This window comes from Sinohyriopsis cumingii, chromosome 11 (genome assembly GCF_028554795.1).
Source record: "Sinohyriopsis cumingii isolate HCF-2022 chromosome 11, ASM2855479v2, whole genome shotgun sequence".
Taxonomy (NCBI): Eukaryota; Metazoa; Mollusca; class Bivalvia; order Unionida; family Unionidae; genus Sinohyriopsis; species Sinohyriopsis cumingii.
The window spans coordinates 89363379-89387225 of NC_142971.1; the positions used below are offsets into that span (position 1 = coordinate 89363379).

A 23847-nucleotide genomic window follows, 5' to 3' on the forward strand; every position below is an offset into this window, starting at 1 on the left:
TGTAGTAACAGATGTCTATCATAACAGTTTCCAATTATTAACTTTTAAAACCACAGTGCCATTTATAACAATTAAAAATAGAGATTTTGATATTTTTTAAAAGTGACTTCTGTCCATATCAGACTAAGTCTTTTATGTAAAAAGAATCATCTCCTGATTATTAGTGGGAATTCCTGAAAATTTCTCCCACAGATATGAGTCCTTTATAAGCTGTCTTTTTAAATGCAGGTTTCACTTTACCGGAGAAGTCCAAAGTGGAAGAGTATGGTAGCCCTATGGCTGAGAGTGCCCCATTTGTCAGAAAATTCTAGGCTCTCTTGGAGCAGATCTTCAGCATCATCCAGAATCCCCTTTTCAAGTCTCAGGTAGCCTATCTGGCTTAACACCTCACCTGTAAAATAAAAAGTACTGCTTAAACTCAGTCTTTCATGCAGTGTTTGAAATTCTATTTTTGAACCTGCTAGAGTTCAGGCCAACAACTACTACAACATTCAACAAAATTTCTTGAAACAGTAGTTGTCTGAACCCCAAACTTGCTGGCTTTGCACCACTGGGAATGAATCAATTTCACTGTTATAACACAGAGATCAAACAATATCTGTTAAGTTAAAACATTTACTGAAACATGTCAGAACATTTTGGACCCAGAAGCAAAGTTTGAGGATAAAACTTCTTGCTGCAGTGTTCTTACCAAAAAACACTGTAACTTGGAAAATGTTGCAAGTCTGGTATTATTGCATGATAGATCATAGCAACAATCAATTATCAAAGACAAATTAATGATTTACAATTTTATTTTAAAAAGGCTTGTTTTGAAAAAACATGTGGCTTTTTATAGTTGTATAAAATTCCAATATATGGAACAAGATTAAGTGATAAAATTACAGTCATCAAACTAGCCAAACCAAGCTTGATTATGTAAGAAGACTATTTTTTTACAGGAACAAAATTCCAACACAATCAAATCTTTCATATTTTGTGCAGGTTTTGTATTAATGAATAGTTCTTTTCAAAAATGTTTGTGAATTAGATGCTATCATCAATCTTAAAGATATAGTGTCAACAAAAAATTACATTAATTATAACATAAATGTTTATCAACATTGATTACAATATTAACTTTTTTTATTTTGTATCATTTATGTTAATTCATGAGAAATTAATCTTTTCAAACTGTAGCAAGAGAAATGAAATTGCCAAGAACTCCTAAATAAACATGAAAAATAAACATGTTAGAAGATTTCACTCTTGACAAATTTTAAGTTTTCAAAGTTCGTACAAATGCATTTAGCTCCATATATTATTTTAAATTGTTCAAAGAACGTCTTTAATGTTGTAACTATTTACAGAGTACCTCTATCTCAGAGTCTACCTTTCTATTCAAATATGTCAGCTTATATTTAAACTTAGACTGGGTACCAATTTCATGCAGAATAAGCAAGTCATAGGAATATGCATGCATATATATATATATATATATATATATATATATATATATATATATATATATATATATATATATATATATATATATATATACACATGTATATATGTATATAAAAGGTTTTTAAAAATTGTACATAGAAGACAATAAACACACAGATAATATAATTAAATTATCTTTTTACATTGTAAACAATCACCTATATTTACATGCTAAATTTGTGACATGGTTTTCAGAATAATATTATAATGATTAGTGACATTTCTTTACCTTTCATTTTCTCAATACAAGGAAAAAGAGATGACTCATCCTCAGCATCTGGTATATCCATTAGCATGTGCAGAGTTTTCTTCAGCATTTTTTCTGCTTCATCAGCATTTCCCTTCTCAAGGTGCATCTGCCCTAGAACTTCCATCACACGAGCCAACAGCAATTGATTCTCTTCAGACAGAGGGAAATTCTAGAAAAAGAAGTTTCAAATTCATAATAAATATAGCAAAGCAGGTCATTTTTGCAGCAATAAAAGTTGAGTCAATTGTGGTATGTATTTTACAACAAAATTATTGAAAGGTTTATTCTGGGATAAGCAAAGAAGTAACCTGTATTGTATATAATCTGTGCAGTTCCCAGTTTTCAATACATCCAAACAATTTTAAAGAGTGAACTTGATAATGATAAGTGCCATAATGGAAACAGGTTGTAAATACATACTTTAAACTTCATAAAAAGTGTATGCCCACTCCAGTGGCCTAAGTGGTTAGAGCAACCACCTCAGATGTGGGAGGTAGCAAGTTCGAACCTCAGCCAAGTCATATAAAAAACTTATAAAAATGGTACTAACAGCTGCCTCACTAGGCACTCGGCATTAAAAGGTTAGTGTTCGGATTGGTCGGTCTTGTGTCAGGATAATGTGACTGGGTTGGACATCATGCTAAATGTCTGCAACATGATGTCCCAGTGCTAGACATCACTATAAACTGTCACACTGCAGAAACCTTGATTCAAGATTATTTTCAATATGGTGCTACTATTAGAGACCATATGCATAATTAGAAAAAGTCCATTCCACTAAATGATATGGGCATGTGAAGATTTACTAGATTACAGCACAAAAATGGTGGCCAGTTCTGAGAGTTAGAGATTGTCCCTGAGTGATTGTTCATCCTTCAAGTTCAAAGATGAACATAACATCACTAACCGGTTTGGTTTCTGTGAGATCATGAGTGGATGATGAGACCAATTTGTGCTTGGATTTGTTTGTGGCACACTAGACATGAGATGCTGCTTAGAGTTGCTTGATCAATAGAGGGTGTGCTTCAGTTCTGAGATTTATGCTGCTCACACTTCTGCACTGCCTCAAGTTTCCTATATCTCCAGTCTAAATGAGAGGTGGAGTGATTCTATGCAAGATTTTCCCAAAACCCAGGGTCAATGCTGAAGTATATCAAGGATGATTGGAGGAAGTATTTGAAGTGTTTTTTCTGACCACCCTTTCCCTCCTTCAGCTTGCCACAGAAGATCTTCTTTGGTTACAGTCACCCTGGTGGCATGGCCTGCCCATCTCAACTGTGATTTCATCAGCATAGCGTGGATGCTAGGAATGTCTGTCCATGTGAGAACCTCAATGACTGGGACCCTGTCCTGCCATCTTATTCTCATATTAGTTTCCCCTGGCAACCCAAGTGAAAATTATTCAGCTTCTTGGTGTGGCATAGGTATACCATCCATGTTTTGCATGCATACCAGCAGGGTCAGCAACAAAAATATTTTGGTCGACTTTTCAGTTTTCTTTGCAGGCTGAAGCCTCTGCACTCCCACACATTGTACATAGTCTGCCAAAGGTCACATTTGCTTTACCAATTCTGGCATTGGTTTCATCATCAATGTGGCCTGCCTGTGAGTGTACTGCTGAGATAGGTGAACTTGTTCACTGCCAGGAGGGTTCGACCAATTACTGTGATGACAGGTTCCGTGTAAGGCTTTCCTGGTACAGGTTGGTTCATCCCCTCGGTCATATTGATACTGATTATGAGACAAAAATTGTCAAAAGCTGAAGAGAAATTATCCATACTCTGCTGTATGCCAGACTCAGATCTGGCATTCAGGGAATAGTCATCAGCAAACAGGCAATCATGAACTGTCACTTCCTGTAACTTTGTCTTTGCCCACAGTCTCCTCAAATTGAAAAGCCTCCCATCAGTACAGTATCTGATGTTGATACCAGTGTCACAGTCATGGAAGGCATCAATAAGCATGGTATATACAATTTTTTGAAACATGTTAGGGACAACACATAGCATTGCTTGATTACATTTGTGACTGTGAATGGTTCAAAAGACTTGCCATCGTCCACAACACAAGAGAGCATGTCATAATGGAATTGCTGATTCATTACAATTAATTTATCTGGGCAACCAAATTTTGCCATGATCTTCAAGAGGTCCCCACTATTGGCTATGGCAAAGGCTTTTGTCAGGTCACTGAATCTCATGTATAGGTTGGAGTTTCAAGGGTGGGACCAAAGATCTGTACCAAATTTTTTCTAGCTGGTTGCATTTTTCTAAAACAAAAATGTCTATTTCACATTCTCCTGTTTGAATTCAGAGATAATGAGCTTTTGGGGAACTTTTTTGCCTTGTGGTCCTCTCAACTAGGTTGAATCTGTACATTGATCTTGGCGATTATAAGCCTGTGGTCTATCTTACATTCCACACTTCTCATGGTCTTCAGCACTTTTGACATTTTGTCTGTCTCCTCTCCTGATGACAACATAGTCAATGAGAGTCCAGTGCTTGGAACATGCATAAATCCAAGATGTCTTGTTGTGGTTTGGCAGGCACATTTCCTTAGTAGGAGTTTACTGTCTTTGCATTTTTTTAAATGACACCTGTCATATCTGGTGATCTGTGCCAACTCTGGCACTGAAGTCATCAAGGATAATGAAACAAGTAGATAATGAAAAAAACTCATAACATGTACAGTGCAGATAATAATAATAATAATGAGGACTTTGTATAGCGCCTAATCTTTAGAAGCTCTAAGTGCTTTACAACATTAGACAACACCTATAAGATAAGAAACATAATAATATTATTACAAAAACAAACAACATGAAATTAGAAAAACATTCAAAAAATAAAAAACATGCTGAGAATATTTCAGGTACGAAACATTATTAGGTCTTTAAGTTTGTTCTTGCAGTCAAAATAAGTGAGTTTTGAAAGCACTCCTGAATGTGATCACTGTGTCTTTGTGTCTAAGTTCAGTGGGCAATTCATTCCACGTTGCTGGGCCCTGATATGCAAAAGAACGCTGTCCATATGAATAATGAGTATACAATTGTCAGAAGAGGAGTGTAAGTATCTTGCTGGTGTGTACACATGGGTGAGGTCAGATAGGTATGTTGGACTAGAGTCTGACAGTGAAATGTAGCACAGAGAACAAATTTTGTGTTTGATTCTGGATCGAATGGATAGCAAGTGTAGGGTACAGAGCAGTGGGGAGGTGTGCTCTGATCGTGGTACTCTAAGTATGATCCGAGCAGCTGTGTTGTGAACTTTTTTGAAGTTTCTGGAGTAGATATTGAGATGATCCAGACAGAATTGAGTTACAATAGTCCAGTCTTGAAAGTACTAATGAACACACAAGTGTTTTAGTGGCATCAAATGAAAGATATTTGCGAATTGAGCTGATGCATCTCAGCTCAAGATATGCAGCCTTGCATATGTTCATGACATGTTGGTGCAATGTGAGAGTACTGTCCAGAGTAACACCTAGGTTTTGTACTGATTGTGTGAATTTAATGTTGGTGTTGCTGATATTTATTGTTTGAGGTAAAGGATGTCAATGAGAAAGTCTTTGTGCTGTGATCAGAATGGCCTCAGTTTTATCATCATTCATCTGCAGCTTGTTACAAGTCATCCATGATTTCACATCAGAAATGCACCTCTCTACACCTTGGATGGTAGCATCAACTTCAGTTGGGTGGCTAGATTTATATATTTGGGTGTCATCAGTGTACAATAGGTGAGACACTGGATGATGATCTATGATACTTGAGAGTGACTGAGTGTACAGAATGAAGAGAACAGGTCCAAGAACAGACCCCTGTGGAACACCACAACACAGATCAACTGGACTGGAGTGTATTCCATTTGCAGATACAATTTGTGTCCTGTTGACCAAGTAGGACTTGAACCACAGTAAGGCTGTATCATTAATGCCAAATACGTGCTGGAGACGGTGAAGTAATATATCATGGTCTATTATGTCAAATGCTGCAGACAAATCAAGGAGGGTGAGGACTAATCTTTCCGCTATCCAATGCAGAGAGAATGTCATTAACTACTTTTAGAAGAGTAGTTTCAGTACTGTGGCAAGGGCAATATGCAGATTGTACATTGCTAACAAGACTATTTGAATTTAGATGAGATACAAGCTGGGATAGAACAACCTTTTCTAAGATTTTTAAATGAATGGGAAATTAGAAACTGGGCAGTAGTTCTTTAAATCGTTATGGTCTAGTGTTGGTTTCTTCAGCAGAGGCTTTACAATAGCAGTTTTGAAAAATGATGGGAATTCCCCAGATGAGAGAGAGGTATTAATAACATCAGTTAGTGAAGGCAATACTGGATCTAAGCACTCAAGCAGCAGTGATGTTGGAACTGGATCAAGTTCACATGACTTTGATGCACTCTTCATCACGATTGTACATACAAAATCCATAGAGACAGGTTCAAATGATGCTAATGGTTGCTGCTCAAATTCTGTATCCCAACTGTAAGGTGATGATGAGTCAACTGAAATTGTGGTGTCAAGCTTATCTCTAATGGTTTGTACTTTGTCACGGAAGAAATTTGCAAACATATCCGGAAGGTCGACTGGAGAGACAGTAGTTGGAAGTGGTGTTGATTTGTTCCTTGACATTAGCTTGTTAGTAATCTCGACAAGCTCTTTGCAGCTGGAACTTTCCATGATCTTAGTAGTATAGTGGGCTGATTTCGCTGCATGGACTATATTTGTGACATTCTTCTTAGCGACTTCATAGATTTGCTTATGAATAGTGAGTCTGGTGGAAAGACAGAGCCTCTCAGCTTTACGGCGGTCTCTTTTAGCAGTGCGAAGCTGGTCCCTAACACTGCTATACCATGGAGAACACTTTTGAATTGATACTCTGCACTTGGTAGCTGGGGCATGTTTGTCAAGTAATGAATGCAGACAGTTATCGAGTTGTTCTGCAGTAGGAGGTAAGCAAGTTGTTAGGTTAGCTTGGATGTAGTGCATTAGTTTAGTTCTATTTATCATACGGAGGTTTCTCTTAGTAGCAGATAAAGGTGGAGGGTTAGGGACTGATACGTCAAGATGGCATATAATGCAGAAGTGATCTGATGCAAGGTCATGGGATACCAGGGAGGACCGTAGAATGTTATCATCAGGTCTATATGGAATACCCTTTGCAGTCCAACATGATGTTACCTGTCATCTATTTTTCTCATAATTAAAAAATGCATTGTAGCCCTGCAAAAAAACTAGCTTTTCAGTCATTACTTTAACTTAGCTGATGTCATTCATGTATTTTGTGTTTATTGAAAACAAAAATAGCTAATATCAATAATTATCATGGGAAAATACTGGTATTAGCTGATCTTAAGCGTACTATGTGATGAAATAATGTTAGCCAATGTCAGCAGTTGAATTTGTTGTCCCAATTGCATGATTCAACTCTGCATTACATTCCCAGCAAATTACAAGGCTATTATTGTTGAATCTTTCTTGGGGGATTTTCTGTGGAAAATGATGTCAGACAAGGGATTTTGCCTTTCCATTTAGTACCATCTCATATACAACATTGGATCCCTTTCTACCTGATGGGAGAAAATGCGCCGTTCAAAAAAAAATTCAACATATACATCTCTCACAAATATTTTAAAGGGGTTTTAGAATAACAGACATTGAAAGAACAAAAATTCTAATTAAATAAATTATGGTTGAAGTAGAAATTTATGTAAATTTATAAATGAATAATTGGCAATGTATCATGGTACACATACTAGCATTCCATGCAATACCAATATACTGCTTAAACCACACACCGCTCATAAGCAGTGACCCAACTATGCAAACATTAGGACCCTTTCCTCATCAAAAGCATTTAAATAGTCTTTTTATATGTGCAAAAAGAGATACAAATAAAAAAAATTCAAAGTACCTGCAGAAAAATAAAGAAAAATCTGTTTAAAGAGGCTACCCTTCCAGCAACAACATGTGGTCTCTCAAGTCAAGTGATTTCTCATTACATGTCAGTCATCACATGGGGTCCTCTAAAACAGTGGTCTTTCCAGTCAGTTTTACAGTATTAACTTGTTTACCTTGTATAAGAGATTTTGCAGTGCTGTGAACACCTTCTCTGCCACTAATATTTCTCCAAGGTCTCGAAGAAGCACACCTATATGCCAGGTCAGTTTTGTCAACTTCCCATCCGCCAGGTTCAGCTTGGGCAGTGATCCATCTGTAGAAATTAAGATATCATGAATTGAAAAATTATCAGAAAATAGATAACCACACCTACTAATCAGCATAGTATTTTCTGTACAAAAAATTATCAAAAACTGAGCTGATGGAAGGCTTTTTAAAAAATAGTGGAACCTACCCTGGTGCCCAATCATGTGGGTGGTATGAATTCTATTAAGTTAGATTGAAAATACAGGTATCAATACATAATGGATCACAAGTTATGTTACAAGACTGGTTAATAAACAATCAATATCAAATAAACAACAAAAAGACTAACATGGTAGAGTCTGAGGATTCATCAAATCGCTTTGTACTTGATAGGATGATAGGCATAACTATTCATTTTTATACCAAGGAACAGGTCCTATTTTTTTATATACAAAACTGTGAAAAAGGTACTCACTAAAATTTAAGATTCATCAATATGTGGTAATATATATATATATATATATATATATATATATATATATATATATATATATATATATATATATATATATATATATATATATATCTATCTGAGCAGCAAATATTTGACAGTTATTTCTCTAAATCCAAAATATTTTGGTAATGCATTATAGTATTTTTTGCATGATAATACCAGGGGTCCAGTCTAATAAATATATTACATTATTCCCCCATGATAATACCAGGGGTCCAGTCTAATAAATATATTACATTATTTCCCCCATGATAATACCAGGGGTCCAGTCTAATTAATATATTATATTATTTTTCCCATGATAAGATTAGGGCCCTGTCTCAAAAATACATTACAATATTTCCTCCAGGACAAAACCGGGGGGAGGGTAGTCTATTTAAGTACATGACAATATTTCTCGCGTGATAAGATCAGGGAGACAATTTAAGACATACATTACAGTATTCCTCTAATGACAGGACCAGGGGGATATCCTAATACATTTTTAAAAATATAGGGGGTGGTCTTATTTTATCACACAAAACATATCCAAGTAAATATTTGCCAAACTCTGTGAAAATGGGATACAGTGAGGATGAGCTAATCAACAAGCATAGATCTATGGTTTTATAAATATTGTGAAAGCATGTATCAACCCAAAAATGTCTGGAAAACAAATTTTCAAATATATTCAAAATGAGCTGAAAATGAAGACTGGACTAAAATCGTTAAATTTTTTCAGTACAATGTTCAAGGCAACCAAGAGCCCCAAGTATAAAATGGAATAAGGATCCATGAGAATGCCTAATCCAAAAATGTATTTGCTACACAATAATTAAATCACAAGAGAATCATAAATATAAAATGTTAACAATGCATGAAATTGGGGAATTACTTCTAAATGAAGCATGGATAATACTGCATTAATAATAGTTTCATAATGAAACTTAAATTATATTGTAACTAATAATGAATTAGCAAATTCATATATTTATTCTTTCATTTTACATTTTTTAAAATTACTTTTACATATTTCAGTATCTTGTGATGTACTTAACAGAAGAGCAAATCCTAGTAAAAACCAATTAATGTCTTTTCACAGTGAATCCAAAATTCTAGCACTCCATTGCACATATGTGATGCAAGAGTCCATTCATGGTATGAACACATGCACTGGTCATCCATCTAGTGAAGTTTTGTCTGAGATTTAAAGTACAATCGAGCTGAAAATACATAACAATACTGACAAGGCTGGTGAGAGTAACTAACTTAGCATACATTTTGAGACCTTGCTGAACTATTGAAATAAAACAAAGTTTAATAGGTCAATTACAGTTAGCTTTTACCTGAAGATTTAGACACTGTGACAAACATGTCATCCATATCTTCTTTTTCATCTGTAATCTGTTCCTGGCTATTTTTGGTGATAGTCTTGTTATTTATATGCTGGAAAAGACACACACAAATTGTTACACAGATTCTGGTGCTTCTCACCTGTATCTGAGTCCTGATGCTACCCCACCATATTTGACATGCAAAATCTTTGCAACACAACATTACCATAAACCATCAAGAGTGAAACTTAAAGACTTTACACAGATAAAGCAGCATTGTGTTATACATGTATAATGGCAAATTATGGCATATTTAAACAAATGTTCAAGGTATGTCCAATTTGACATTTAAATAAATCCCATGCCAGACATCTTCAATATTTCTGTAGTGGACATTTCTAAATTCTCTATCTCATTACACCATTTTCACAGAATATTTCTGAGTATCAATGCCCTTTTAAACAAAGACTATCTAATTAACTAATTTACTAACTAATTAAACTCACTTGCTAAAAAATAAATTCTTAATGTCATGTGAATCTTGATATGAATAACAGGAAGGGCATTTTCCAGCATTCTGAGAAGTAATATCAGTATCAATTATTAGTAAAATCATCTAAATATATGAAATTTTACATAATTTTTTTTACATAAAATTGTTTAATGTAAACAACTAAAATTGAAATAAAATATTTTAAGTAAAATTGTATAATTGAAAAAAATACAAATTTAAAGGATGAAGACCACATAGACTACTGCATACACCATTTTAAAAATGATGTTACCAGGGAAGATAAATTATGATCAGATAATAGGAATCATAACCATGCTTAACATATATTATCTCCCTTTGAGAAACATTTTTACCCTTGCTAGATTTGTTTCACTTTCTGTAGTACTGAGGGATTCCTCAATGACAGACAGTTGCCTCTCTTGTATTGGACTGGCTGTGTAAATCCTGGACACAACAGAAGAAGTGGGAGAACCATGATGGGATGACTCCTTTATGGCGCTATCTTCTTCCTCAAAAACACTTCCATCAACTGATAACTGAAGAAATAGATCAGAACATCTTTTTTTTACCAGTAATGCAAGCTAGTCATTTTTTGCACATGATGTCTGTGGGAAATTTATTACTGTTTTCCTTGTGCATGAAACCATGTCTGCAAGACTAAAGATTTTTTTTACTGAAACAAGGAATCAGGAAAATGTGGATTTATGATGACTAATGAGGACTTGTATGATTAAGTGACTAACAAAAAATGTTGCTCGCTCAATACTGAATATCAAGTAACTACTAAAATTGTAATAAAATTACTATATGATATTACATTTTCATTTGGACAGTGTATTTATAAGGAGATAATAAGTGCCCAGCATGAATCAGTAGATATACAATTGTCCATAATGCAAAGAAACCCGTATACATGAGAAAAACCAAAATGTCTTAAAATGACATGTTACTGACTACTTAGGACTAAACAAGCAAACTCAGTTAAATTTGGCCTAGTATCAATGATTACGAGTTCACCAAAAGTATATTATCAAAACTGAACATAACCATTGTGACATATCTGAACTTGGCAGGCACAGAAAATAACCAAGAATCATGGGAATAAGAGTAAAATGGGAAAATATGAGACGACATCAAATTTAGAATATTAAAATTCATTCCTATACCAAAAAATGCTTTTTAAGATACAAAGCAGAAACAAAAGAAACCTAGAAATAGTAACCTATGATTTTGACCTTAGGATCTGAAATAAATAATGAAACACAATTTCTGCTAACAATCTATAAATGTATAAAAAATTTATCTAATTTATCTTAAACTGCTCTTTAAAAGTGCTGAAGGAAAAATGTGACTAAAATATGAATGTGTCCTTGACCGTAAAGATAGCGCCCATGCCATCAAGTTAAGAAACTTAAATTTGATATGATTCATCCCAGTAAAGAAACAAAACCTTAAAATATTGGCCTATTACCTCGACCTTAAGATAGGTCACCAAAAATACAAGACAACCCATCTTCTAGTCCCAATATAAAATTATACCACCATTTATCTTAAATGGTTATTAAGTTACAGAGCAGAAGGGGCAATGCAACTGAAACATACAATACTGATCTCTGACTTTGACCCAGAAAGTACCCCCTATAATGTCTTAGGCAACACACCATCTAATGATATGGGGTTGCTCTACAGATATTATGAACTACTGAGAGTTTGTGTTTGTGTTTGTATTTTTTAAATATATTTTTAAATAAGCTTTAACAATTTTGGTCATATTGCTATGATGTCTGCAGTGTGGCAGCTTAGAGTGATGTGTAGCACTCTAGCATCATGCCAGAGACATGTGCCATCATGTTCCACCAAGTCAAATTATCATAAAACCAGGCCAACAAGTCCTAACACTAACATCTTAATGCTGAGTGCCAAGCAAAGCAGCTGCTAGTATCATTTTTGTAAGTCTCTGGTTTGATCTGGCCGGGGCTGGAACCTATGACCTCCCAAATCCTATGCAGACGCTTGAACCACTTAGGCCACCGGAGCTGAAGGCCGAGTGTTGAAAATCTGAGAGTGACAGGTGTAAGGTGAAGTTCTTTACATCTGTAACATGCACAATGGAGAAAATGTTGGCATACCTGGTGGATTTTGTACATGATCTAAGCACACAGCTAACCAAACTGACTGCTCACAGGTACTCAAAATATCAGCCCAAATTAGACTAAATACACTATCTATAGCAGTTATTAAAATAGGAAAATGTAATTTGCCAGACTAAACAATACCAGGTTTTGAAAGTGCAATGAATGAATGACCAAATATTTCAAATGTGAAAAAATGTAATGGGTCTTTCTTTTTGCTTTTTGTTTCTATTATAATTTATATCTGAGGTCCAGTAAGTGAAAATGACCAAGTGGAGCTAGCAGATTTATGATAGATAGATGCATATCTGAATTAAGGTTCAGCTGTATACTCTATAACCCATATTATTCCAATCAATCATACACCAAAACAAAGGAGATTAAAAGGTCTTTTAACAATACCTAAGATACACAATGTCTTTCTTAAACAGCCAGTATAACCAAAGAGGAAAAATGGGAAAATTCTATACAAATCTAACCCTATGCAAAATATGAAACTGTAGAGTACCATCATATATTGAACTGAAACATATATTTGAAGATTCAAATTTTTGGGGGCAAACATTCAAATAGAAAATTGTTATTCAAATATGCACTTGTCTACCAAACAAGTTTGGCAGCATTTTCCCAAAGAAACAAAAACAGCCAAATGTAAACTATGCAGCTTAGAATTAATTAAGTTATAACAGAACAACTTCAAACCCACTAATTCACCTGAAATTAAAACTAAGTCTCACAAGATAATCATAATACCAAAGTCTGAACAGTAATATTGCCACTACATTGCCATTTCTATCCATTACACATTTAAAAAGATAACATGTCATATGACACATTGATGAAGAACATTTTATAGAACTGAGATCATATGCATATCAACAAAGCCTTTACGTATCAATCAACCAGAGTTCTGAAAAATATGTGAAGTGTTTAGTCTGTCAATGAGCAGTTGTAGTCAATCCCACAAACCATAACCATCACATCATGCTACATGCCTGCAGCATAATGCCCATTGCCAGACATCACTATAAACTGCCACACTGCAGACATAATAGTGATATAATTGAAAAGTTTTAAAACTATGTTAAAAGTCCATATCACACACACACAACTTGTAGTGATGATGTATATACCAAGTTTCATCCATTAAGCTCAAACTTCTCAAGAGTTTTATATACAGCAGAAAGGAAATTGTGAGGGAAAACTCTTTTTAGTAACTAGTCATCTTGACCTTGAAGAAAGCATTCCTAACATGGTGCACGACACCATATAATGCAGATGTATAATCTATCCGGTTTCATTCCTTAATCTCAAATAACCTTTGAGTTAAAAAGAGGAAAGTAAAGTATTATATAAAACTTCAAAAACTGAATTGTGACCCTGACCTCGAATATAGGACCACTCAATGTGGCATGTGACACACCTTCCAATGACCATGTATATATACATCATACACCAAACTGAATCCCTTAATCTCAAACTCTTAAAGTTATATAGCAAAAATGGAAATGTGAAGGATGAACAAACAAACAGATCAATTAAGCAAAAAGTACTATCTTCAATGCTCTTCAAAATAAGGCTGGTGACAAACAATTTTGACATAAGTGAAAATATTAACACTTAATAATTTTCTAGTTAACATTATCTGATTTGAAATTGTTACAATTCATGATTTAGCACACATTGGTGCACAAAATATGAACTTTTGACATAACTAATTATTTTATATAAAACATATATAAAATGTTATTACTGTCGTAGTCAATAATGCAGGTTTTAAGTTTATTACAACAACACAGTTTAAAAATGGTTTTCCTGAAATATACTTCAGTTGTCAGGTGCATGAAATTGATATTCAGTTATTAAATTGTTCTTTTTCATGGTAATATTTGTCTAGTAAGACAGATAATTAAATATAATCAGCTTAGACTTTACTCCAGACTCTTTTTTTCTTCTTCATTAAAAAACCCAAAGAGAACATGGGTTAATGCTAGTACCTCTTGGGCTTCGAGTTCATGGGAGATAACTCCAGCTTTGACTAGAACTTGCAGGTAACTCTTGGCAGGAGAGACTCCTTGAGATTGAAGATAATGCCAGTACATAAGAAGGTCATGGACATTGGATGGATTTTGCCCATCTGGATCTGCTAGCATCATGAAGATCCTGTACATAAGAAAGTAGTGTATTCATGACTTGAATTATGCACAAAATTTTCACGCATTTTCTTTAACATAAAAAATGAATACTGTAACATACAGAGAGATACAAAATAACTGTGTGTGGAAGCATAATGAATTATACTAAAGGCAACTTAAACCTCTAAATTAAGCGGAAAAGCAATCTATTCAAGTTTAAAAAGTATAAAAAATAAATTAAACTGAAAGACATTTATTGGCAGCCACTGGAAGATCTAGATTTGGGTGAAAAATTATAAGCCACATTTGTTTTAAAATTACACTGTTAGGGCAAAGGCCAGTTGGGCTTCATTAAACAGTGTTCCATTTTATTATAACTTTTAACATTGCATATAATAATTCAAATTATGACTCCAACTCAAGGAATTTTACATTTATACTCCACCAAGAAGCAAATAAATACTTCCCACCTTTTGAAAACAGCTATTCCATCTCTAATGCAAGGGAATGCAGACTTGAAATAAACTGAATGCACAAAAATTGATATGTTGATATGTTTTTATTAGACGTATCATGATCCTAACCTCTGACTTTTCAACACCAAAATCTTTTTTCAGCCACAACAATAGACCTCTTCCATAACCCAATAAAAAGCCAGCCGCAAAGTTTGGTCGAGGTCTCTGATGTAAAACTAATGTTAATGTGCAGAAAATTTTTTTGCTTCTGCTGTCACAGTGACCTTGACATTCATCCAGTTGACTCTGAAATTGATAGGTTTCTTCCTTACCCATGTGCAAGCTATGCACATAGTTTGGAAAGTGAAGCTGGTGGAGAACTCTGAGCAGAAACAATATTGGTAATAGTTTGATAATATGCTCTGCTTTATTGTGAGCATGTAACAAAAAAATATTCAAAGTTTGATCAAAATCAGACCAGAAACAAGATCTCCAAAGTGGTAACAAGCTCAGCCAATCAGACACAAGGTCACCTCATTAATATGCATATTTCTACTTACTCCGAATTCAGATGAAAAGATCTTGAAAAGTTTTATCATCTTTTTTAAAAACACAGTAACCATCACAATTACCATCATCAACATCATCATCGTTTTCTCCCAATGATTTTTAAAAAATGCCTTACTCAGGATCTGTAACCACAATGGTCAGTCCTTCAAAATCTCCTGACATCAGTAGTTGCCATGGTAATTCTTCAACACAGTGCTGGGAAATTGGCAGTGATGAGAAATATTGCACAAGGTGTTTGTGATAGGACTTCTTTTTCTCCCTCCAAACTTTGTCCTTGTCTGACTGCAAAGGAACAAAGTCTGCTGCTGAGGGTTTCACTGTGCCTGAAATAGATTTATTAAGACTTTAATATCATAATGGACAACCCTGTTTAAATATTAAACCAAAACACTATTTTACCTTCTACAGGGAAAAGAATGATTTTAAATTATTAAAACTTAAATTAAAACACATTTTTTTGGGCCAGTTTTGGACATGTTCTGTATAATTCTTGTGAGATGAAGTAGTGGATACCAATGGCAAGCTCAATTAAAACAACCTTTAGTTGTTGTTGTTGTTGTTCTAGGGTTTAACGCCATTTTTCAGCACAAGATAGGCTACACATGGCAGCCAGTATAACTGGTGGAGGAAGAACCCTGGAAAACCCAGGGAAGAACCACCGACCCACAAAAAGCTACTGGCAGGCTTTCCCACATACTCACACTAGCCGAGCCTTGGACTCGAACCCATGCAGACAGAGGTGAGATGGCAGTGATCCAGAATGGTAAGCACTTTAGATTACTCAGCCACTTGGGGCCCCTACAACTTTTAGTAGGTTATGCCAAGTTTTTCCTTTGCATAATAAAGCTACTGCAATACAGTGATACTGCTTTCATTATTTTGATATGGGTATTCCAAAAGAAATACCAAGCTTAAAAGACTTTCTTGCAAAAGATAGCATGATGTCCCCCACACACACACACACACCAGCAAAAGTGCAACAACCCCCAAAGTACAGAACTTCAAATTTATTAATGAAATTTTTACCCCTCAAAATAGTACAAGTTGAGGTTACATTAATATATGACAGTACCCTATCAAATCCCACTCTGACTTTTTTGGTCAGATCTTTCATTATCCCCATCAATTAAAGAGAAATCAGTCACTGATGTTCCTTTCTCACTAGACAAAAAGTCAGTGAAATAGAAATAGCTTTAATGGGGAATTCACTAATGAGGTGAATATTTCAAAACATCAAAATGGTCAACATGAATCAATCGCTGTTAAGCATAAGACCTGAGTGGAACCTATCAAAGGAACAAGTCAAGATCAGCGATATCATAAATTGAACAAACCACAGCAAGTTCTGTGTATCTGTGCAATTTTTAGCAAATGCACTAATAGAAAGGGAAGACAGATATAATAACATAAATGTATCTTGTATACTCACTTATAAGTCAAATCCAATTGCAAACAACATAGACCCTGATCTGCCATCACATAACGGGCCAGCAGAGCATGATCTACGTTGTTTGTGCTACTGATTATTCCTAACAACCTGTACAGACTCAGATCTATCAGTGTATTATGCAACTGCAGATTTGGGTCTGTGCTGTTTTCAGCTGGACTCAAATTATAAGCAAAAAATGTACACAGTATGGTCAACATCTTAACGCAGGTGATGCTCATTATATGCCAATAACATTTACACGCTCTTAATGCCATTTATCAGGAAGAAATAACATACAATTGGCACTAATGTGCTCATTTTTTATGCCATCACGGGATCAACTTGCTACAATTGCTTCAGCTCACATATGTGGATGTGCATGCATCATGCTGCTTTAACTGAGAGAGTAAACTTACTTTCAATTTATAATGATTTTGATTTATGCCATAACCTCAGGAATGCATCTATGGTGTAAACTGAGCATCACCTGTATGGATCTGTATCAAGAGTCTTTTTCTGGACACATGTTCAAACTGATTCTGACACAACCACTTGGTTTGAAACTTACGTAATAATTCATATTCCACAATTTCTCTCATATGCTGATGTGAGAAACTGATCAGACCATTTGGTTTCTCACAGAGGCAGCTTCCAACACATTGTTGGAATAACAGCCAATCGAACATGCTGACTGTCACATTTTCCTGGTAACCAATCTGATACAGAACATCAAGAATTTCACGCTGTGTCAGACCTGAACGTGACACTGCCATTAGACGTAATATGTCTGGTATCCAGCCTGTGTATTCTGCAGCAGATAAAAGTAATATGTTTTGATAATGTATATCATTTTAAAGTAATATTTTAATCGAAGACTAAAATAAAAATTGTCATACTCAGTTAATTTTTTTGATTTATATTTAATTCAAATTTAGGAAATACAAACCACATATACTCACATAAGTCTCATCCAAATGCAAACAACACAGACCCTGATCTACTGCTGCATAATGCACTGGCAGATCAAGTTCTACAATTTTTGTTCAACTGAATACTCCTAACAAATGTTATATATCCAGATCTTCCAGTGCATAATGCGATGGCAGATCTGGGTCTGTGCTGCTTGTAGTTGGATTGATTAATACGTGAATATATACGGTAGATAAAACTACATATGACTAATGTAGTATGGACATTGTACTTGCCAACATTTGATACAAATCTAAAGATAGAAGTTACCATTGTTCTCATTTCCTGTAAAGATAAACATATGTAGAATAAAATCACTATAACTGAATGAGCAAATAGATGGGCAAGCTTTAGAAAACCACAGAAAATTATAATTATGTACATAAAATATAATAAATGAAATAGAAATTACATACAAAAACTTGGCAACAACAAACTTTCTAAAATAACAAAAGCTTTCTAAAGTCTCAAAATCTTTCCTTCATTTTACATGAACTTTATTATGCACCATAAAGTTTAGAATAATGAATATTCAGAAATAATTCACATACAATTTTATTTCATATAGCTAAATGATTTAGCTATAAATACCTATTCCTATTCAATAGTGCCACTCATTAGAAATCAGCTGCAAGTTCTTACCTGATTGGGACTGCACTATTGGCAACTATGTACCTTGGAACAATGAACTAATGAATGCAATACAGACATTATCTTTCAAACATGTTCACCAATCTGAGTATATTCTTGCATTTGTATTCATTGTTCTTAGTTATTATATTTCATTGTCAAACAAATTACTTTGTATTCAATACTGAAGTAAAAAAACATCTTAACAATTACACAAAGTACCAAATTTGAAAGACTCGCCAAAGTGAATTTAAAGATTGTCTCTATAGTACAAGTCACATGGGGTATGTATGCGCATTTACTCATTTTAAATTAAATATAAATTGTTCTTAAATTTAACACTAATTTTTCTTTAACCAAAGTCTATTCAATCCTGACTGTTGAATGCACTGCACCTCAACTATCACCAAGAAACCTTCAGATGAAAATTAACTATTGCTATGGACTTTTACAATGGTGGCCATGTATTAAACTTGGGTCAAAATAAGAACATGTCGAGTGGAATTGTCACAATTTAGGCTAGTATGAATCTGTTTATCAATATGCAGAGCTTTCATTGTTACATCACAGTGCATGACATTCAATCCAGATTGTACTGGATCACACCTTTAGGTTCATTTTGTCCAGCAATGTCTGCATACTTTAATATTGATTTTGCCATATGCACCTATCGGGATGTCTAAATAATGACCTTACTAAGGAATGTGGATGTATATGAATCCAAATTAAGTGAATAATTGCCACTTAAAGGTATGTAGAATCAAAGTCTAAAATATGACACCCATTGCTGAAATAGTCTATGTTGAATGCCTACGTGACCCATGTGACTTGTACTATAGACAAGTATCAGGCACAGCCAATCTGATGCAAGATTACCTCAATAAATATGCACACATATTGCTTATCACTGTCCAAGAACATGATGCAGTATCAGATTATTTCCCAAGTTAGAAAAAAATTCCCAATGAATTTAAATCTCTGAAGTGGTAAGAAGCTCAGCCAAATTGAATATAAGATCACTAATCAAACTCTTCCAGCATCTTGATGATTAAAGACCAGCTCACAAGTTTGATCAAGGTCTGAAGAGAAACTGAGTTGCAAGACAAGCTCAGCTAATCAGATGTAAGTTCACCTCATTAATATGCATGGATCTCACTCTCATTCATATCAAGATATTGTATAAGCAGATTTACCAAGTGTGTGTGTGTGTGTGTGTGTGTGTGTGTGTTTGTGTTGTTGCATGTGATTTAGATTTTCAACATAGCTTTAACAATTTTTCAGTCATATCGCTATGATGTCTGCAGTGTGGCAGTTTATAGTGATGTCTGTGTGGCAGTTTATGATGTCTAGCACTGGGGCATCATGCCGCAGACATGTAGCATGATGTCCCATCCAGTAACATTATCCTGACACCAGGCCAACCAGTCCAACACTAACCTCTTAATGCTGAGTGTCTAGCAAGGTAGCTGTCAGTACCATTTTTATAAGTCTTTTGGTATGACTCGACCAGGGTTCAAAACCGTGACCTCCTGCATCCAAGGCAGATGCTCTAACCACAAGGTGAAGCAGTCTTATTTACCAAGCAAAAGTCTCTAAAATGGTAAATTGGATCCGACAGTAAGATGCATTATCACCTCATGAATATACCATGATATTGTTCATCATAAAAACCATCCAATACCAATCAGACACAAGGTCACCTTATTAACATACATATACTGTATCTTGTTCATTATCAAACTTGTCTGAGATCCTTGTTGTATTAGTCCACATTCTACTGATCAAAATTGAGTCAGCAGTATAGCTTCCAAAATGGCAACATGCTCAGCCAGTCAGAAGCTAGTTCACCTAAAGAATATATGGATCTAGCTCAATATCAAAGCTATCTAAGATCTGAATGACTTAAGCCCACAGTCCAAGTTTTATCAAAATCAGACCAGAAATATGACCTGCAGAGTTGTAACAAGCAGTATGGTAAGGTGAGCAAATAAAAAGAAAATAAGCATCACAATGATTTTCATTTTGTGTAGCATTACCCAATGACTGGTAAGAAAAACAAGAAAGCCTGGGCATGCATGTCAAGAAACATGATCTTAGCAATGTTATAAAATGTGTAACCTAAACCACAAGATTAAATGCAGAGAACAAGTATGCAACAAAATAAACTGCCTTGACTTCATAATAGTTCATCCAATCTATGAAGAAAAAAAAATACATCATGGGATTTAGGAAATATAAGCAAACTACAAACCTTTAACCAATACCACAATGCACATTTTCTATGACTTGGACACTGACTTCAATGTTAAAAGGACAAGCATGTATGTTACTGAATGAACAGTCTTATCTTCATAATCACATGTCCCAAGTATTAAGAAATCCATCAAGGGGTTTGAACTTTGTGACTTTGAAACGAAAGTAAATGGGCAAGCAAACATGCTGTATAATTCATTTGCTTAGCTTTATAATAATTCATGCCAGGTATAATGAGAATCTATCTAGGGTTTTGATAACGTATGCAAATCTTGAACCAAACATTTAGCAAACTGTTCATGCCACAACTACTGATGTTGGTGCTGCCAGAAAATAACTTCTATGTCTCACTTCCCACTAGAGTGGGCTTAACAAAAATTATCATTGATTGAAATTAACCCAAAACCAGTATCTGATGACTATAGAACTTTCATGTCATGGTTCCACTCGACAGTTTCACACTTCACATAGTTTTAATTTTAAAGAAAAACAATTTCCCAGGTTTTATGGTTCCACTCCACAATTTCACACTTCACATAGTTTTAAATTTAAAGAAAAAGAATTTCCCAGGATTTCACTTGCTACTTAAGAAATACCTCATATGTCTTAGGCACTGTTAAAAGAACATTCACTTCCCTCTAATTTTTGGTGTATGATTGACAGTTGTAATTTGGGTTATATACAGTCTGTAGTTTGTAGTTTGGCCTTACTTCAGATGTACACCTATCAAAATTCTTCTAGCTTCAATTGACCATTTTCACCTCCTGGACTTCAAATGTAAATTGTTAAAAAAAGGGCTCATAACATTTCTTCACTTTTTATATATTTTGTAATTCATTTACTGCACTTTCAAAACCTGGTACTGCCTACTCTGGCACAATTCATTTTCCCTGGTTTAGTAGCTACTAAAGTTAGTACACTTTGGATTAGTTCAAGCTGACTTTTTGAGCACACAGAAGCAGCCATCTCGATTTTCTGTGTGCTTAGATTATGCATAATGTCCAAAACTACAATATGTACAGAAATTTCAGCCACATTACATGAAAGCAGCACAGAGGTATACCAACATTTGTTACAAGTTGCAAATACAAACATCTTCACCTCATACCTTTCACTGTACATAATATCAGAAGAGCACAACCAATGCTGAAATAAAATTCTGAAAATGTAACACAAATAATACAGAAAACATAAAAATATAAACAAAGGGACTGATGCTCTGCTGATCAGGAACATTTTCCAGGAATCCATTTCTTTTTTTTTGACTGCTACATGTTCAAACAATCTCTAATATTCTTAAGCTATGCAAGATTTTGAAGTTGGCTATGCCTGAAGCTATAATGAAAGCTAAGATTTGGGAATATTCTGGACCAACCAGACATCATCAGAAGTCTTTTGGTGAAAATCAAAGTTTGATATGACCATCCAATGAAAAGAATTAGCAATAACAAGATTTGTTTAGCATAGGTACATGTACCATGACAGACATACTGGAGGTCAGAATGGCACCAGACACCATAGGAAGTCTTCTGGTGAAAAGCCCATATTTATAAGACTTACCAAACAGGAAGAGTAGCGATAACAAAATTTGAAAGATAGATGCCCTGGTGCACACACTGGTTGTCAGATCAATACCAATCTCATTTCAAACCCACTAGATCCTGGAATGAATGTGTGTGCAAAGCCTCCATGTAGTTTAGGAGGAGTAGTGATAATGAACTTGCACAAATAGACAGATGAATGTTGGACAAGAGTCCATGAAAGCCTTTAGTTTCTATCACCATCAGAGTTTAAGAAGAAAACAACCAAATAAAACTAATTAATGAGTCTACTCTATAAATAAAATTATTAACAAAATACCACTAATTACCAAAATCCCACAATGTTTAAACCAAGGCTCACTTTATTAAAATTAGCTAAAACAATGTCATATCCAAGTAATATGTATCTAACAGTTAGAAATCTAAAAAAATACTCATAATAACAAAATTCAAAATGTCACCTGTACCTGTGAGTTATTGCTGCATATATCATGGACATTGGTGGCATTTACTGAATGTAAACATGTAAAAGAAAATTAATCTAGCATTGGAATTTAAAAGTCAAGTGATTCCAGCAAAAATAATACCATGTAGCAGGTTTCTTTTATATACCTCAAAGTTATTACTTATTTTTTACAGATATATCATGTTCATACAAGGCAAACATGTAAACATTTACATTTATGATTTTAGCACATTTATCAATGTAATGCCGATTTAGCCCAATAAAATAATTTATTGCACCCTTTGCACATGTCACCATGATTACCCAAAACTCCCAGTGAAAACATGAGTGTAACAGTAAAATGACTATTTTAATCTTGGCTCGTCGCTTCCGAGTCCCAATGAGATTGTCATTCCAATAGATTCCTGACTTGCTTACAGTGTGAACGGAGTGTCCTTTGGGAAATTAGTGCCTACAACTTTAAATTACAAATTTTATACGAGTTAAAGTTTTTACACCGGAATTCCAATTGTTTTTATTTTTACTGCACTGATTTGTCCATAAAAATTAAATATGATAAAAATTAAATAACCCCCTTTCATTAAAAATCCCTATAAATTTTTAGCAGTAATAACCCATTATATAGTATAAACAATACACAAAGAAGATTACTGAGAGATGGTAAAAATTAAATGACAACATAAATGTATTACAAACAAATCCATGCACATACACATATTAAGAAAACAAGCATCAAACTTAACTTCAAAATAAATTCTGGCCCACCATCCTTGTTAAGTATATCAGGAAAAATGAAACAATATAATTAAACAGAAACTATGTACATGTATAAGTTTAGCCAGACTCATTTTAAGCCAAAAATGCTTTAAGGTTGTCTATTAAATATTACCATCAGTGTAATAAAAAAATAAATGGGTTACATTTTTGCATCATTTAATTCAGGAATGTTTTTGCTTTTTTGGCATAAACTTTTATATTTTGTATTAAACAAGTTTATCATACTAATTCCATTACAAAATAATCCATCACATGGCTGTGCCA

At 34.4% G+C, this 23847-nt stretch overlaps 1 protein-coding gene across 2 annotated transcripts in view; it reads right to left on the reverse strand.

The window, feature by feature from the left end:
• Positions 1-23847, reverse strand: part of LOC149788947 (uncharacterized) — a 125481-nt gene that overhangs the window by 56170 nt on the left and 45464 nt on the right. For both annotated transcript variants that reach the window (XM_089975090.1, XM_089975089.1), the window contains 8 exons: positions 17516-17755; positions 15634-15841; positions 14356-14521; positions 10580-10762; positions 9725-9824; positions 7813-7952; positions 1715-1904; positions 241-391 (listed from right to left, as the gene is read on the reverse strand). In XM_089975090.1, coding sequence (XP_089831216.1) covers positions 241-391; positions 1715-1904; positions 7813-7952; positions 9725-9824; positions 10580-10762; positions 14356-14521; positions 15634-15841; positions 17516-17755 — 1378 coding nt within the window. The remainder of the gene's footprint in view (positions 1-240; positions 392-1714; positions 1905-7812; positions 7953-9724; positions 9825-10579; positions 10763-14355; positions 14522-15633; positions 15842-17515; positions 17756-23847) is intronic.